General features: G+C 44.9%; 1 protein-coding gene across 1 annotated transcript in view; it reads right to left on the bottom strand.

Moving 5' to 3' along the window:
- Positions 1-17,956, bottom strand: part of SEC63 (SEC63 protein translocation regulator) — a 669,334-nt gene that overhangs the window by 246,720 nt on the left and 404,658 nt on the right. Inside the window, exon 14 of the mRNA XM_085611209.1 lies at positions 4,753-4,835. Within this exon, the coding sequence (XP_085467335.1) occupies positions 4,753-4,835 (83 nt within the window). The remainder of the gene's footprint in view (positions 1-4,752; positions 4,836-17,956) is intronic.

Here is a 17,956-nt window from a genome sequence, read left to right as displayed (position 1 = left end):
CTATCAGTTTAGACTCATTGACTGGAGATGGAGCATCACTAGAGGTTTGTGAATTAGAACGTTTCCTTGCATTGGACACTACCAGAGAATCTAAAGGGAGTTGTCCTTTAATGTAGGCAGGATCATTGGGGGCAGGTTTATATTTTTTTATCAATGCTAGGATTGAGAATCCTGGTCCTGACAGGGTCTTTAAATATGTCAGGTGCATGTTTAATGACACCTTTGAGCATAGGCAATGTAGGTATTGTCTTTTGTGATTGGGCAAAAGTATCCAATAGGAAGTCCTCTTCCATGGGGTCTGAATGTAGTTGAACACCATGATACTGCGCAGCCCTATTAATAAGCCGACTAAACCCTATATTGTCATCTGGGGGAGATGGTCTTGTTGGGTATGCATCTGGATCAGGAAGGTCTGGAGGATCTGGAGGATCGTTATCATCTGCCCATGTATTCTGTGGTATAGTAGTGTCATCATCAGGGTCATCTAAAAGCTTATTATGGTGTGCACCCCCACCCCCTAAATCATCCTCATCCTGCGGTGGTAAGGGTGAGCATGCAGAGAGTCTAGGAGAGTGTATGGGAGAGTTTGTAGGAGACAAATGTTTAGTAGGAAGAACAGGTGAAGAGAGTCTTAGGGGGAAGTTGCAAAGTCTCTTGACAGGTACCTCAGGAGAGTGTGAGGTATCTAATTTCCTCTTCTTTGTTGGGAGGCTGACAATATGGCCCGTTTTAGGGTCCACATGCAATGTCTTGTTTCGGATCGATAGGATCTGGTTGAAACAGTTCTCCGTTCGTGTTGTCTCCTTTCGGTGCCGATTCTTTTGGTTCCAACCGCGGTTTGGATTTGTGTTCTGGGGCCGTAGGAGAGGTTTTGTGCTCCTTTGGCTTCGATGGCGAGTCGGAAATCTTTTTCGGATCCGAAGGTTGTCGATATTTGTTCGGATCCGAGGCCTTATGGTCTTTTGGTGCCGAATAGCTCAATGCCGAGGCCTTTTTGGACGTAACAGGAGTAGGGTGTATTCCCGATTTTGGTACAGACGGTGTTTTTTGGGTACTGATATGCGGCTTGCTCGGTCCTGAGCTGCCGGAAGGCTTTTCCTTTGTCTTTGGAGCCGGGCCTGGGGGCAGGGCTTCTGAAGTTTTCCCTCGGTCTCGACTAAGGCCTTCAGGTGAAGTTTTGACCGGAGTCGCCTTCTTTTCTAAGGGGGCCGGGGTAGGGGCATTTGTACTCACTCGTTGACCTGGAGTGATGTGATCATCGGAGCCGGAATCATCAGCTTCGGAAACTATGCCGAGATCCTCCGCGTCTTCTGCCTCCGGAACATCGGGACCCTCGAAGATGTCGTGTGGCACCTGTGAAGCCTGTTGAGCCATAACGTGTCGTCGAGCCCGGCAATCACAGATAGTATTTTTAGAGCGAAAAGAGGCGCAAGCTTGTCAATCGTTTTCTTCATGCTCTGGCGAGAGGCAAAGGTTGCAGACCTAGTGGTGGTCACTGTGTGGAAATTTAGCTCCACACTGGGGGCATTTTTTTAATGGAGTCCTTTCCATTAGCTGTATGCCCGAATGGCGCAGATAGGCCCAGTGGCCGGCGTCGACGACCGGAATCGAGGAGTTTGTGGGTTAGCGCGTCGAAGTCATGCGATCAAAACAATACCGTCGAGTAGTGATGGTTTGCTCTTCGAAAAGGTTTGGAAACACGAAACCGAACCGCCGAAAGTCACATCCGAACCCGATGGTGGAAAGAAACAATCTAAAGATGGAGTCGATGCCCATGCACACTATCGTCCAAGGGACGAGTCACTTATCTCGTGACTACAAAGACTTCTTCCAAGACAACAAACTGCAACCATCCGAGCCCAACACCAGATGGCGATCTATGCACAAGTATGTATTCTGCAGCTCATATGCTTCGAAAATAATACTACAATTTTTCGAAGTCTCTATGAAGGAAGTGGTCCACGTGCATTATTCCTCTCTATAAGGTCAGAGAGCCCTCACATGACTTGCCACATCCTTATAATGTACAGCAGAAAGTACTTCAGTGGATGTATCTCTAGAAGATAACAGGTAAATGTGTGATATCGTCCAATATTGCCATCTGGTTCTGGGGCCAGATGTATCAAAGGTTTTTACCCATTCTGTGCCTAGGGGAAAATGTGTTCGTGCATATGGCCCCTGGTTACATCATAAACCAAGGGACCAAAGAGCAACCCGCAACTGCAATATATGACCATAATACACATTACCTGCTATGTACTTTTTTTTTTATTACATGTTTATTTTAGGGTAATGAGCGTGTAAAGGCTGTTTTTTTTTTTTAAAAGGGAAGCTACCAATGTATACTGACTGGAAGCAGAATTTCTAGTTTTTTTTTTCTCATGAATAAATATTCAGTATAATAATGACAATGGGGAAGGCCGGTGGATTTAAGTAACAGCCTGACTATGCCATTTGCCACATAATTAGCATAATCTACATATTTCACAAAAACAATTCTAGCTCAACTGGATGCAAATAGAACTGGCAGAGAATACACTGCATAATTTTGTTTTTGCTGCATAAGTAGACCCTCCAAGGAAGGTAACCCTACCAAGAGTAAAGCTTTGCAGAGTAGTGTGGGGTTGTAATTATCATTTTGATGTTGAAATCCATATTTCACCAGAGATCCATGAACTATTTCCCATATTCCATGAAGCCACGAGAAATATGGGTTTTTATACCACTGCATTTTGGGCAACAAACACACCCAAACATGTAATAATTATGAATAAACTGCAGTGGGAATGTTAACTTTTATGATGCTCGTGTGCATGTTAAAAGTCAGGCAGCATTTTTAATGAATAAGAATGTACATAACGATACAGATGCAAGAACTGATTTTCTCAGTCGAAAACACCTTGAAACCTTTGCTTTTTAGCATATAATTCTAAGGCCCACCCACTGCGTAACTGTAAGATGGTGTGCATGTGCTGGGAAACAAGTTAACCTCTTTCCTGTGCTGGCAGAAGACTATGAATGCAATTAAAGCAATGTTCGAACAAACCCACTCAGTTGCTCATGCTAGGGCGATTAAGCTATCTCTCCTAGGTGAATGTGTAATGAAGGACAACATCAAATTAAAAAAAGAATAGCCACAATCATGCGCATTTCCCTGCTAATGATTTCCAGTTTCAGCTTTCTTGAGGAAGAAATGGTTAGGGTCAATAAGAAAACTGTTGCAAATAAACAGTTTTCTTGTAGTTGGAGAGATTTACATCTCAATTTGAAAAAACATATCTTGAATCTGGAACATGGACAGAGATGCTCTAATGTTTATTTAAATTTATATATAATGTAAAGGAGGACATAAACTTGGATAGAAGCAGTTATATTCTAAGTTTCAGTACCTAATCTCCCAAACTTGAAAACCTGAACATATGCTCCCGCACAATATCATGATTTACAACAGTTTGCTCATCTTAGGACGAGGCAACTGTTCATAAATGTATAGACTCATTTGGGTTGTAAAAAATTCATCGCATGTGCGGTGCTCAGGCTCTTTATTGGTAGGTATGCAGGCACTATGCAAAGATGTCTGCATTCACAGGACAGACCTCAACAGGCCCCAAACAATACATAACCAGCAAAATCCCACACCGCCCATGTCACACCTATACATATCTACCCAACTAAGGACCGCTATGCACAGAGCCAGAATGTAATGCAGATGGCTTAAGCAGGTCAGACACTCGAGGATTTTCCAAAACATAATTGCAACGTCCATCTCTTACGAGGAGATGGATTAAAGCAAGGAATTATGAATAAATAAAGCCCCATTTCGACGTGGTACAGTCAATCTTGGTGAGGTGACTTCCCAAAAAATGGCACAATGCGAAATCAGAAAAGCACTAGTCTAGCCAAAACACTTCTAAGACATCTAGGATGAAGAAGCTGGCAATCTTTATAGAGGATTAGATCGGCATTTCCTGTCACCAGGCAGTACATTGATTGGTATAGTGCATAAGAAGACTGAAGAAGGGTAAACAGTGCTCCAAACAAAAAGAATGGGTCGGACACAATATTGATTCAGAGAGACTGGAGCTCTGTGCAGCAATGTCTTTAAGATAGTTACTCTACTGTAGGCTAAAGAAACCTACGCTCTGCCTAGAAACATTTTGGGAGCTTAGTTTGATATGTGTGCAAAAGATACAAAGTGTAGATGACACTTGGTAAAAGCATAAATGCCCTCTCTTCAACTAAAGTAAAACATTTATGTCCATAAAAGTGAACTGTTCAGTCTTTGTTTTACCAAAGAGTTAAAACTAAAATAAGACTAAGACCTGAAACTTTCACAAGCTTCACTTTTTTGCATGCAACCATTAAGCCTACTCTAACGCACAGTAATATCCAATTTCACACCACAATTTCTTCAACAGCACGTTGCAAAATTATCACAGAATGATTCTCTTAAATTTCATCAGCATAAAGATGGAAGACATCAACTATATCTATCAGCGGAAACATGAATCAACTGCAAAAAAACGAACATAATACTGGAAATTAAGAGCGAGGATAGTTATAAGCATACATCATCCTGTGCCAATTTAGTTAGTTAACACTTATTTGAAAAATAATTTTGATGTTAAAAATAGTAGGTTAGTATTGCAGGAACTTGAGTTTACATGCAAAAACTGTCTCATCCATTTGTACAAAGATTAATATAAGTATTTTAATTAAATAGTTTAAGCTGAGAATACAAACAAGACTTACTGCCATTGTTTTCCTCGTTAATGTGATTAAGACAGTTACAAGAGAGCCTACGGTGATGTTGTTACTATCTTCATCGTCCAAAACTGAAACAAAAGATTCAAAAATAAAGTGAGCTGACACTTTTATTAAGCATATTCTTTTTATTTTCACTGTTTCTTCTGAAACATTAACACACAAGGAACTACTACCTGAAACACTCCAATGACTTTACTGCAAATTCAGAACATTTAAACAATTAAACTACTCACCTGTAACTGCACTTCTCCAGCGTTGGTATCTTAATGGACTTGCATACTTGAATTATTCCACGTTTGTCAAGGAGGCTTCCGCCTCAATGACTGGAAAGGATTCAAGCATGTGATTCCACAAAAGATCCAGCGCTGAAGAATTGTAAAGTATCTATGATGTCTTTATCCACTTTGAAGCAACCATCTTAATGTGCACATTCAAGGAAGAACAGATTGACACATACAAAACCTAGAGGGTATCTAGAAACCAAAGTACACTGCATCTCAACAACTGCTCTTTCACCTACTGCCTAATAAAATGTTTGATCGCTCCTTTTAATGCCACACGCACGAGGAGTCCGGCAAAAGCTCTTTGAAATTTGGTAAAGGAGGTGGACAGCACCCCCGCTGTAACAAACTCATTGGCATGTACATTCATGGACACTGGCCATGTTCACCACTGCCGAAAAATATGAGAGGTATGAATTTAGAGGAGCTGAAAGCACATGTGTCTGGCATACTGGAAGAAAGAAGAAAAACAAGTTATTTAAAGCAGGGGAAAGAGCAAAACTGGCAGCTGTTCAATTCTGTCCATGTCGTATTTTTTTGTTTGATCAAGGATTTTCACCACAATAAACCTCAAAACATGTGAAACCACTGGATGTACTCCGGTCTGATTAGGACTATGGCGTACCCACGGTGGCGGAACGGTTACCCCGCATCTGCAGTCCAACCTTCCTATTACAAGTTGGGCGGTCGGACAGCCACAAACACCAAGGATCAGAGATCCCTGGTGGTTTTGTGATGGTCTTGAGGCCGCATTATGCTTTGCGGTGCCGCAGCGGCATCGTCAAGCAGATTACAGAGTTTCCTTTTAGCCACGGTTTTTATGGTGGTGAACCCGCCATGAAAACTGTGGCGGAGAGGGACCAAAGGGGGCCTTTCATGGCCATGAGATGCATGCACATGTTGTGCTCCCCTGTATGCATGTACACCAGTTCCAGCACAGTATGGACTCCAGAGTATGTCGTGCAGGAACTGTCTTTGATGCTCCTATTGCGGTGCCCTTTTTCAAAGGCTCAGCTGTGGGACTGCCAAAGAAACGCCTGCCAGACATGAAAAAACTCATTATCTGGCGGCCAGTGCTCAAACGACTTTGTAGGTGTGCGAGCGGGGCAGCAGCATGGTGGCCCCCTCCCACACACCAAAGTCGTAATTGGGCCCTCAGTGCGATTTTATTTCTCAAATGCTTGACAATAGCTGTCACAAGGCTCTACTGGGCTGGGGAGTACGCAAGTGTACCCACATTCAGTAGGGTGGCTATTGAACCTCACCATGTTACAAATTGACAGTTAGCAGCAGCTAGACGGAGGCCTTCATAGCCACACCTCTGGTAGAGGAGACTAACAACCCTCATCAGGTAAAATGTGCTCAGTATAGAAAACAGAGTTTGTGCTGTGCGTTTAGGCTTTCTTATGCTGTGCACATGTGTGGTAAGAACGGTATCCTGTGCAAAGACATACTGCATGCAGCCCAAAAAAGTTCCCAGGGAAGGTAGGCTATTCCTCATTGCCTGACTTTGTAACCTAAGAGATCCCATTTTAAGTTTACCTGTATAGTTTTGGTTTATAATGTACATTCAGGCCAGAAGTCTGACTGACCACAAACGTCTAAACAAACCCTGCATTGTTGCTTGGTAGCTCTGCTTGCAATCACTTGGAAATAAATTGACTCCCTCCCACTAAAGTGTCTGCATGATGTGGATTGGACCTCTCGTTTATCAGTCTTCTGTTTCCTCCCATTTCTTGTTTAGAAAAGCGAAGACAATGACTCTTCCTGAGAATCCACATTTTTAATTTGAACCTGGCACCCCTGCTTAATAGGCCCTTGCTTCTCATTATGATTACATACTTTGAGGTACCTTTGTCACAACTGGAGATTTTCTAACACAGTAGGATGGCTCAGTGAGTTGAAGCTTAGCTGCAGAAAGATGCAGTATTCTGCAGTCATGACTGTGAATGTCAGCAAAGCCAACAGAGCCTTACGTCCTTCTGAGGTTGTTAAACTGAATGTCATTAAACCGTAAAGGTGAAAGACGCACTTTGTGATGTTGTTGCTCCTTCTCTTTAAGTTTTACAAAGGCAGGATTATGTTGAATTCCACTTCGTTTTTGCATGTTCGTGCTTGGACTTAGATTTTGACTTACTGGAGGGCTTCAAGCACAAAGTTGATTGCTTGAAACTTCATTTCAGCAGTGGCCCAGACAACCCAACACTTTTACTGGCTTTCTAAGGACTACGGCGTTCTATAAGACAGGTCACCCTAGTGAAATGCCTACTCCAGTCACAGCTGGAGGATGCAGGATAAGACCACTGCCCATATCCAAATTCGCCACCCCTACCAAGTCACCCTCATATTGCGCTACTGTATTATCAGGAGTATCTTATTCAGACATGTTGACAGTGAAACACACTAACTATGAGAACTAGACAGTTGTTACCTAAGGGTTCATGCTGAAGGTCTAATAACCTTTTTCTGGCCAATTCTCAGCTTTTCTAGGTCAGTGGCAGCTTAGCAGGAAATGACACCAAGATTAGGAACAAATGCGCCATGAATGGCACCGTGGTAGACGTTGATGAGTGTGTTTTTCTTAAATTTTACTTCTGCTCATATGGTGCTCAAGTAAGGAATTGCCTTCAGCATCTCTTTTACCAATACGTAGCAAAACCTGCAGGAGAGAGCGGGCCAGACGGTGCCAGCTCCTTCATGGTGGAATTGACAGGAGCACAAGGTGAAGGAGAAGAATGAAACATTTCCAAGTTTGCAGGCTTTTTTTTTCTTCAGATTGCTTACCTGTAGAGGGGGAGGTGTTCTCTCGACATAAGGCAGGCCTTGGCCATAAAAAATTTGGTCTCCTTAGAGCCAGCGTATCCATCTGCACGCAATAGGCACAGATCAATTGCAATGTTCAATCCCCATGCATAACATGCAAGAGGTGCAAGGGTCAGAAACAGAGAAGGACTTCTTTAAGTGGAACTTAGATAACGCTGAACACAACTTAGGTGGATCACATTCTCTGGTGAATTTGAGGGCAATAAGGTATGGGTATTGGGTTGGTGCTTTCTGAGAACTAGGTCAATAAATTGGTCAAAAAGTATGGAGGTAGCTCAGAATGCACATCAGAGGAGTGATGAAAAAGGAATTTACTTCCGGGTGAAATAGAGGTGCTTAATGGATCCTTAATGTCCTATCTTGCGAAACCATGTTGATCCATGGTGAGGCAGCAGAAAGTGGGCACATGGTAGAGTTTAAATAGAGAGCCTGGTACCAGGATGGGCCCCGAGACAAACACCCGCTGACCAGGGTTTGGGACGCAGGAGGTTGGAGCAGAGCAATGCCGATGACGTGCGTGTGTGTGTGGCTGAAGGCCAACACTGCTGAGATTGGTTGAATCAGAGGAAGGTCAACCTGGAACTTGGGTGCATATTGCCTGGGGGCTGATTCTACATACTGTCTATGCAGAAGAACATCCAAAACAAGCATTGGCATAGCCAATAGGTCTCGCTTTTGGAACCTTATAAGTGTTTAGCCAGAGCTATTGGCTTTGCCAATGTATTTAAGCTATACTGAAAAGCAGCATGGCTGCTGTGCAGCATATTGAAATGTTATAATAAAAAAGGTGTTATAAGTATTTTTGTTACCTTATATGTATTCAATAGGACATTATATAGAACTGAACGACCCTATTAAAAAAAGAATTAACATAAAAAATATGTTCTAGTTTTATTGTTCTTGCAATGCTTATTGAGAAGAAGTGTAATTAAATGTATTATTTTTCTAATGTTACAAGTACTTCTCTTTACCTGTTTGTAACTTCCGGTGTCATGCTTTAGACATCAGTAAGACCAGAAACCTTTCTCATATAACCTATTCTTAGTCTTCCATGGTACTCCCGGGGGGTTCAACTCATTGTTAAATCTCCTTGCATGTATGTATAAGGGAAACTCACAAGCGCAAATAGGGATGTTCACAATTGCAATACCCTTTTGAAATTGGGAGAAAATGGTTTTGTGCTTGTACCACCGGACTTTTGGGATAGACCTAACCAAAATACTGCATGGGGGCACATGATGAGGCCCAGGGCATTTGGGAAAGACCACAAGAAGACAGCAGCAGCTGAGAAAGAACATTCAAATGAGAAGAATTCCCGGATTGGCTGTTCATTACAGACATGCCCAGAGGCCAACAAATTAACCGCATTTCTACCTACCCTGGGCACGGAAAGTGTACCCCCGCAGGTAGTTTGTCCCACAAATTCAGCGTCACACCGAGAATCCCTCTCAAGCGGGTTCCAACTGTATGTAGTGCTAAGTTAACAAGTAGATCACCTTGCATTTTGCATCAGAAACGTACAGTAAGTGAAAGTACAGTGGTCCAAAAACACATAGCTATAATGCCTGTTAGTATGGCAGCCCGAAATACCATGACCTATTTAAGAGGCACGGCCTGCCGGTATGGCGGCCCAAAAATACATGGTACATGTAAGTAACACGCCCTGTCAGTAAGGCAGCCCAAAATAAACAGGGCAGGTAGAATATCCTGTCTGCATGGAGGCCCAAAACACATGGTTCATGAAAGTAGCATGGCCTCTCAGTATTGTAGCACAAAAATAAATGACTTATTTAAATAGCATATCTTGTCAGTACACAGACCCAAAAACATGTGATGCATGTAAGGAGCGCAGCCTGTCAACCTGGCTACACAAAACACCCAACGCATGTGAGTAGCATGGCCTGACAATATGTTGGCCCAAAAACACATGGCGCATCTAAGTAGCGCGAACTGTCAGTAAGTCAGCACAAAACACTTGCCGTGTGTAAGGAGCATAGCCTGGTGGCATAAAAACACGGCACCTGTAAGTAGCAACGTCCGGACTTCATGGCAGGTGGGAGTCTTGGCCCCGCCCACACAGGGCAACAGCAGAATCAGAAGGAGAAGTGTCTCAGACCCTGAAAGCAGCCCCAGCGGGCAACGGAGTCCAGAGGGCACTATCCTTGGTCCGCCAGACACAGCACCCGTCAGCAGGCCTTGCAGCGGGAACCATTGCCAGGGAACCATCTTATATTGAGGGAGGGGTAATTCTGGAATGGAGGGAACAGCGAGCAAGTGCACGGGGTGAAGTTGGAACAGGGTTTAAGTGGGTCTGTGACACCTAGGTTTGAGGGAGGAGAGCAGGGGTGCGCGGTGGGAGTACACTTGAGACGGGACACAGTGGGCAAGATCTTGGCTCCCTGGGTATGGGAGGAAACAGGGGCGTCCTCTAGGGGCGGAAAGGTCAGACAAAACAAAGCGTCAGAGAAATAGGGATAGTACCCCAGAGTGATGTATCTCTGGGACTGGGAGAGTAGGGGAAAGGGTAGTGTTGTTTTCATAGGACAGCGGTGGGGGACTCTTCTTAGGCTACGAAGGTAACGGGGTCTCCTGGGAGGGTGTGGAGCGGACGATGTGGGTTGTATCCTGGGAAAAGAGGTCAGAAGAGTGGAGACGGGGGCAAGGGAGGCAGGACAGAGAGGAAATCACACGTCAGAGGACCAGGGGTGGGGGAACGTGGGATCCCAGGGACAGAAAATAAAATAAAGAGGAAATAAATCCAGGCAACGAAGAACAGATCCGTTTGAGGAGGAGATTACATAAAGAGAAGATGCCATCCAACAGCTCACGCACAGCCCATACAATAATCCACCCGCAAAATGTGGCAGCGTGGCCGCAAAAGTGAAAGCGACGCGGCCGCAAAAGTGAAAGCGACGCGGCCGCAAAAGTGAAAGCGACGCGGCCGCAAAAGTGAAAGCGACGCGGCCGCAAAAGTGAAAGCAGACTATGTGTGTTGTATCCTGGAAAAAGAGGTAAAAGAGTGGAGATGGGGGAGAGGGAGGCAGGACAGAGAGGAAATCACATGTCAGAGGAACAGGGGTGGTGGAACGTGGGATCCCAGGGACAGAAAATAAAACGAAGAGGAAATAAATCCAGGCAACGAAGAACAGATCCGTTTCAAAAGGAGATTACATCCAGAGAGGAAGACGCGATCCAACAGCTCACGCACAGCCCATTCAATAATCCACCCGCAACAAGCGTGGCCGGGCGGCAGCGAACATGAAAGCGACGCGGCCGCAAAAGCGATCGCGCTAAGGCCACGCTAATTAAAAATAGATGGACCCTGCGCACTTGAGGAGGGATAGCGAGGGCAAACAACTGTTTAAGCACTCAAGCTTGTGCTGGCATCCGCTGAGCAGCGGCGGCACTAGAGTCATCTGTTTTCAATTAGCACGCGCGCCACTGCCCGCTCCCGCAAGGTGAATGACAGCACAAGCACGAGTGCTTGAAAAGAGCTGACCAATTTCTAAAGGTCATCTCTTAGAGCAACACATGCGCGCTACCTAGGCGAGACCTAAAAAACTGTTAATGATAACTTATGATTTCTTCTGCTCCTAAGGACTTAACACATGTTTAACAATACCTTCGATTTTTCCCTAAATAATCACAGTTAAAGTAAAGGTTATGGAATAGAACCGAAAACACCCTTGAACTGGCCATCTGTGGTTGGCTCTATAAACCATAACTCATGACCCCGCAGTGAAAAAGGAAATAAGTTACTTACCTGTAACTACGGTTATCCAGTATTGGTATCTTTCAAAGATTCACATGCCTGAATCATTTTTAGTCGTTGAGATGGGAGTCCCATGGTAAAATACTCAAGCAGTGCTTTAAAAGCTTCATAGGCTATACTGGCCTTAAGCCATGTCAGTAGTAGCCTATCTATGTCTTTTTTTTTTTTTTTTTTAAAGGACCCAATGTTGGAACTCAGCCAATCAGCTGAAGGCACCCTACCAGCAGAAGCAGGTACTATCAGATTTTCTAAGCACAAGTGGGAAGTAAGAATCCCAAAAATTAAAGAGAACTACCCCTATGGGGAGGAGGGTGGGTTGCATGTGAATCTATGAAAGGTACCAATACTGGATAACCGTAGTTACAGGTAAGTAACTTATTTTCTTATCCAGTATTGGGGTATCTTTCATAGATTCACATGCCTGAATCTGAATAGCAAGCAGTACCCAGAATCGTACTGTAGTTAGCAGACGGAGGGAGACATGTAAATCATAACCCGCTAAGTTACAGAAATAGAACAGTGACATTTGTAATCATGTAAATACTCTTTCAATTTCTGGAAAGCTTTAAAAAGATGCCTAAAAAAGAAACATGCAATCACATACCATACTCTACTACTTAAGACGTATCCGATGACCTTTTTATTAGAAAATATATTATATATATATATATATATATAGTTTCCTCTTTGTAAAATACAGAGGCCCACCTTAATTGAAGAGGTGACGCAGAACCGCTTTGTCCACAACTGCATCCTCACGCTGCGTAGATTGGAGACAGTAATGGAAAAGTGTCCACACGTTTACGCATGTCGCAGCTTGGCAAATTCTTTCTAATGTTACTCCAGCGAACAGAACTACTGATGTAAAAACTGCCCTGGTGGAGTGCGCTTTAGTTCGTCTTGTTAAAGGCTTGTTAGCCTTGTCATGGCAGAAGTGGATCGCAGAAGAGGCCTATCTGGCAACCGTGGCTTTAGTTACTGCTGTTCCTTCCCGGTCTTGTCCACAGGCCACCAGCAGCTGATCCGCTTTTCTTATGTCTTTTGTTTTATGCAGGTAGATTTTTGAACACCTCTCAACATCCAACGTGTGTAAAGCCTGTTCAGCTGGGCTAGATGCGTTTGGAAAAAAAGATTGAAGTATCACTGGTTCGTTCAGGTTGAACTGCGTCGGGACTTTTGGGATAAAAGTCAGGTTCGTTCGCAGAGTTAAATAGTTATCAGTGAAATGAAGAAAAGGTTCTTTGATGTTCAAAACATGGATCTCGCTAACCCTCCTTGCAGAAGTGAGAGCCAGTGGGAGGGCCACCATCCAGGTGAGAAACTTGAGCTCTGCTTTGTAAATTGGTTCAAAAGGCTGCCTCATTAACTGTGCGAGGACTAAGTTGAGCTTCCACTCGGGAGGGGGCGCACTCACCGGGGGAAATGGACAGAAGAGGCTCCTCATGAATTGTTTCATAAGACTAGAAGCACAGAGAGTAGGAATTTGAGGAGACTTCCTAGAATGGGAAATTGCAGCCAGGTGAACCTTCACTGAAGAGAACGGGAAACCTGACTTTGCCAAAGAAAGGAGATATGGCATAATTTGCTCAGGATGCGCTTGAATTGGGTTAAGGTTGTTTCGTTGGCACCAGAAACAGAATTGCTTCCGTTTTAGGTGGTATGTCATGTTAGTGCTGTGTGATCTGGATTAAGCAATAACTTCCCTGCATTCCAGCGAGATATCCAAGTTCCTGAATTCTAGGAATACAGGAGCCATGCGTGCAAATGAAGAGATTGCGAGTCTGGATGGTTCACTTTGCCCTTCTTTCGTCAGCAGAGATGAGGATGGCTGTAGGCATATGGGCATCGACTCAGACAGCAAGAGAAGCTCCAGGAACAAGTTCTGCCTGGGCCATCGTGGCGCTATTAGGATCAGACCACAGCCTTCCAACTACATCTTGGTCAATACCCTGGGAATTAAAGGGATGGGGGAAAAGCGTAAGCATATATCACGGACCATCACATTAAAAGGGCATTCCCCCTTGACCCTGGTAGAGGGAATTTACTGGCATTTGGCATTCTCCGATGTTGTGAAGAGGTTTAACTCTTGTTTTCCCCACATTTGAAGCACCTTGTCACACTGGGACTGCTCCAGCTCCCACTCGTGACAACTGGACTGTGTTCTGCTTAACGTATCCGCCAGAGTATTGTGCAATCTCTGACATGCTCGGCCTTGAGTGAGATACCATGTTGCGCAATCTAATCCCATAGCTCCCGCGCTTCTTGAGATAGCGTAATGGATCTGCTTCCCTCTTGTTTGTTGACATAATACATGCTGGTTATATTGTCCATACGAACCAGCACGGAGGAGCCTGCTATCCTCTGTAAAGAAAGCCTGAAGAGATCGGAAAATGGCTGTGAGCTCTAGCCTGTTGCTGTGCTGATGCTTCTGAGCAGAGGACAATTTGCCCCGAATCTGTAATTCTTGCAGGTGGCCTCCCCAGCCATCCATGGAGGCATCCGTTGTCAGAATGAAATCTGGAATAGTCTGAAGGAAAGCAAGGCATTTTACAAGATTTGGTGCATGAAACCACCATTGCAGTGCCTCTCCCATTTGTGTTGTGATCTCCATTACCTCCTCAAAGCATCCCGAGGCTTGTTGCCATTGCTTTTGTAGCAATTCTTGAAGTAGCCTCATTCTCAGCCTGGCCAGTGGCACCAGATCTATTGTTGAAGAACACATCCTGAGGAGCGACTTGTACGTCCGCACAGAAATTGGCTTTTAATCCTGAGATACTCTTTGCCAGTCTTTGTAATCTTATCTGTCTTTCATGAGATAGGAAGGTTTTGCATTAGATGGTATCTATTGATGCTCCCTGAAAGGATATTACTTCACTTGGATGGAACAAAGATTTCTCCTTGTTTTCAGTGAGTCCCAAAGTTCTGAACATTTGAGGGCAGGTGCTTGTAGCTTGACTGGCCTTTTGTGCTGTTGGTGCTTTGAGCAGCCAGTCAAGATACGGGAATACATGGAGCCCTTGAGATCGCAGGGCTGCTGCTATGGGCGCCAGGTACTTGGTAAAGATCCTTGGTGCCGATTTGAGACCAAATGGAAGTACCTTGTATTGGTAGTGGGTACCAGCATCGTGAATCTTAAGAATTTCCAATGTTTCGAATGGATGGGGATATGAAAATGTGTCTTTCATGTTGAGCAAGGTCATGAAGTCTCCTTCGTTTAAACGGCCTAGGATCTCGAAAAGCGCTACCATCCGGAACGTTTGTTTCTTGAGCAACTTGTTGATATTCCTCAGGTCCAATATCGGCCATTCTCCTACTTTCTTTTGTATTAGGAAAAAACGAGAATAAAAACTTTTCCTTTTTTGCAATCGGGACTTCTTCTATTGCTCCCTTAGTGAGCCTGACTAAACCCTCTTTGCGTAATGAGTGAAGGCGGGGGGGGGGGGGGGGGGGCACCCTTGGGTGGAGTAGTCGGCGGGCACTGAATGAATTCTAGAGTGTGACCAAAGGTGGCTGGGTCCAGCACCCAGAGATCTGTTGTTTTTTCGTGCCACTGGTGGACATAGCTGGAAAACGTCACACACACAGGTTGGATGGGGAGGGAAGCTGGTACCCTGGCATGATCATTGATTCCTGCTTGAGTCACAACTTTGTTGAGGCATTCGTTTGCGGCCTCCCTGGTGACAGAAACCAGCTGTAGATGACTGGCGGTAAGATGGAGGATTGTAGAACTTCCGGTATTGAGACTGGTATGGCTGATACTGTTGAGCCCTCTGGTAACCTCCCTTGTAAGGAGCAAAGCCTTGTCCTCTAGCCCTATTAAAGGCACCTTTCTGTATTGCAGTGTGCCCAATGACTTTGCGGTGTCTGTCTCATTCTTGATCGCCAACAATGCCTCATACAATGTGCTTCCCGAATAGGGACTCACCATCAAAAGCCATATCTAAGACTTTTGTCTGCACCTCAGGACTAATGGTGGTTGCTTTCAGCCATCCTTGCTGTCTGAGCACAGCAGCTCCTGCCAGTTGCCTAAAGCCAGTATTGGCTACATCAAGGACACAATCAATGGTTTCCGAACCTGCTTGCCCCCCCTTCCACAAGTATCTTCCGTGCCTCGTCTTCAGGTATGAGGTCTATTAAGACTGCTATGTCTGACCACATCTAGCGGTTGTAGTGGCCGAAAATGGCGAACGTATTTGCTGCCCTAATTGTCACTGCTACCATTGAAGAGAATTGTTTCCCTAAAATGTCCGTCCTACGTCCTTCCTTATCTGGTGTGTGATAGGAGTAGCAGGGTTTTTGGAACGTCTTTCTGCTGCATGAGAAATGACAGAGTTCAACTTGGGGTGCCAAATGAGACAAGATAGAGAGTCCTCTGGCACCCTATGCTTCTTCTCAATACGGGGTAGCACCGGTGGTATGGATGCTGGTGTCTTCATCATTTTGATGCCTTCCTGCCATATGTAATCTATAATTGGTTTTTGAAGCACAGGAGCAGCATGCAGCAGAGTAGCGGCGGAGAGGTAGCTGACGGGGCACACGTGGGGGCTTCTCTTCTCCTTGCTGCTTGGCGCCTGATCATGGGGGTGGAGAGTGGCCCGCGGCAGTTCCCACGGCCAATCACGAGACAGACTTATCCCGGTACCTGCGACTATGGCACACTGACATGCGGGTGGGGGGAGGGAGTATTTGTATTTGGGGAGTGTTGGGGGGCAGTGCGTTGATAGTTGGAAGAGGTCTGCACTGTACCATGCAATGGAGTATATTACTAGGAGAAGACCAATGATATGCTGGTCCTTGCATATGACTGTTGTAATTGAAATATGCAATAAAAATTGTTTTTGCAAAATATGTAATCTATAATTGGTATGGAGCATACTATTTTTCTGGTGTCCTCCTTGAAATCATATAAAAAACATTTGGTCTTACTGACTAATAGGCAGATGAAACCTGTTGGCTGCCCTCTGCATTAAATTATGAAATCCTCCAATATCCTCTGGAGGAGAATCTGTTGGGAGGAGCGGAGGAGTCGGTATCACATAATTGTCCCAAGGATCAGGAGCAGAGATTGGATCCGGCAGCTCACCTTCCACTCTATCTTCATCCTAGGAGGATGCAGCTGGTGCTCCAGGGTTAGTTTGGCCCAGGGTCAAGAACATAACAGGAGTGATTGGCGGTTGAGCGAACTGCGTACCTGGAGGATCGGACTGATGTACCAGTCTGTCTGGCCGACCCTGTTGCGGCGGGAACCGCTGCCGATAATCCGCCAGCATAGCCTGCAGATCGTGTATCAGTGATGGTGGCAGATAGTCCCTGAGGAGTGGCTCTGGCTGAAAACCATATGAATGGTAACGGTGACTTGGGGACATATATCTTTACTGGTAGTATTGCAATTTGTCGTGGTAGTCCTCATCCTCGTCATCTTGACACTTTACGTGGAGCTCAGATGGACTGTGAACCACACCATTAAGACCATCATCATCTTCCACATAGCCCTCCAGCAGATGCAACAGGAGGAGGCGCGAAACCTTGCTGAATTCTTGTATGGGTGGTCGTAGAAACATTTTGGTCACCTGAGTATCCCTCATCGACAGTGGCGTCAATGGTACAGAAACAACAGGAAAAGAAAATTCCATTGTCGACGGTGTCGTAGTCAACGGCGAGGTACTCGTCGAAGAGTCGGTCGTCGATGGGATTTTCGCCGACTGTACCGTAGTCGTCGAGGGAGCATTGCCCGTCTTCGACAACGATGGAGTCCTTGTCGTCAACATGGAGACTCTAGTAGACGTATTGGAGCCTGGATTGCCGTCGTCACTGTTGCCGTTGATGTCATCAATTTAACTCTCATTGTCGTTGACGAGGGAGGGAATGTCGTTGACGATTTTTTAAAGAGATGGGTCACAGCCAATAAAGCAATGTTTTTGAACAGATGCATTCCAAATCGTAACAAACCATGAGTGAAGCAAAGCTCAAGTTGTCATTGTCACATGGGAAAGAGTTAGAAAAAGCCAAAGTTATTGATTGTTCCTCATCAAGAATCGATTCTGTATATGCCTACTTATACCTTTCCCCAGCTCAGGTTAGTAGTGCCGTGGTAGAGAAGTCAAGGGGAGAAAATCAAGGTACCTCACTCTGCTCTGCACCCTATGCGGTACATAAAGAATATTTGTTGTAATGCTACCCACCCCAAAGGCCCTGTGGTTACATCAATCCCCTCTGAAATACAGAAAAAAACCTGACTTTCTGCGACCCTCCTCCATTAGCTCCAAGAGAGTCCACATACAAATTCAAAACATACCCGGCATCCTATCAGCCT

Source organism: Triturus cristatus, chromosome 6 (assembly GCF_964204655.1).
Source record: "Triturus cristatus chromosome 6, aTriCri1.1, whole genome shotgun sequence".
Taxonomy (NCBI): domain Eukaryota; kingdom Metazoa; phylum Chordata; class Amphibia; order Caudata; family Salamandridae; genus Triturus; species Triturus cristatus.
The sequence above is the reverse complement of the archived record's forward strand: the minus strand, read 5'-3'. Positions and strand labels throughout refer to the sequence as shown.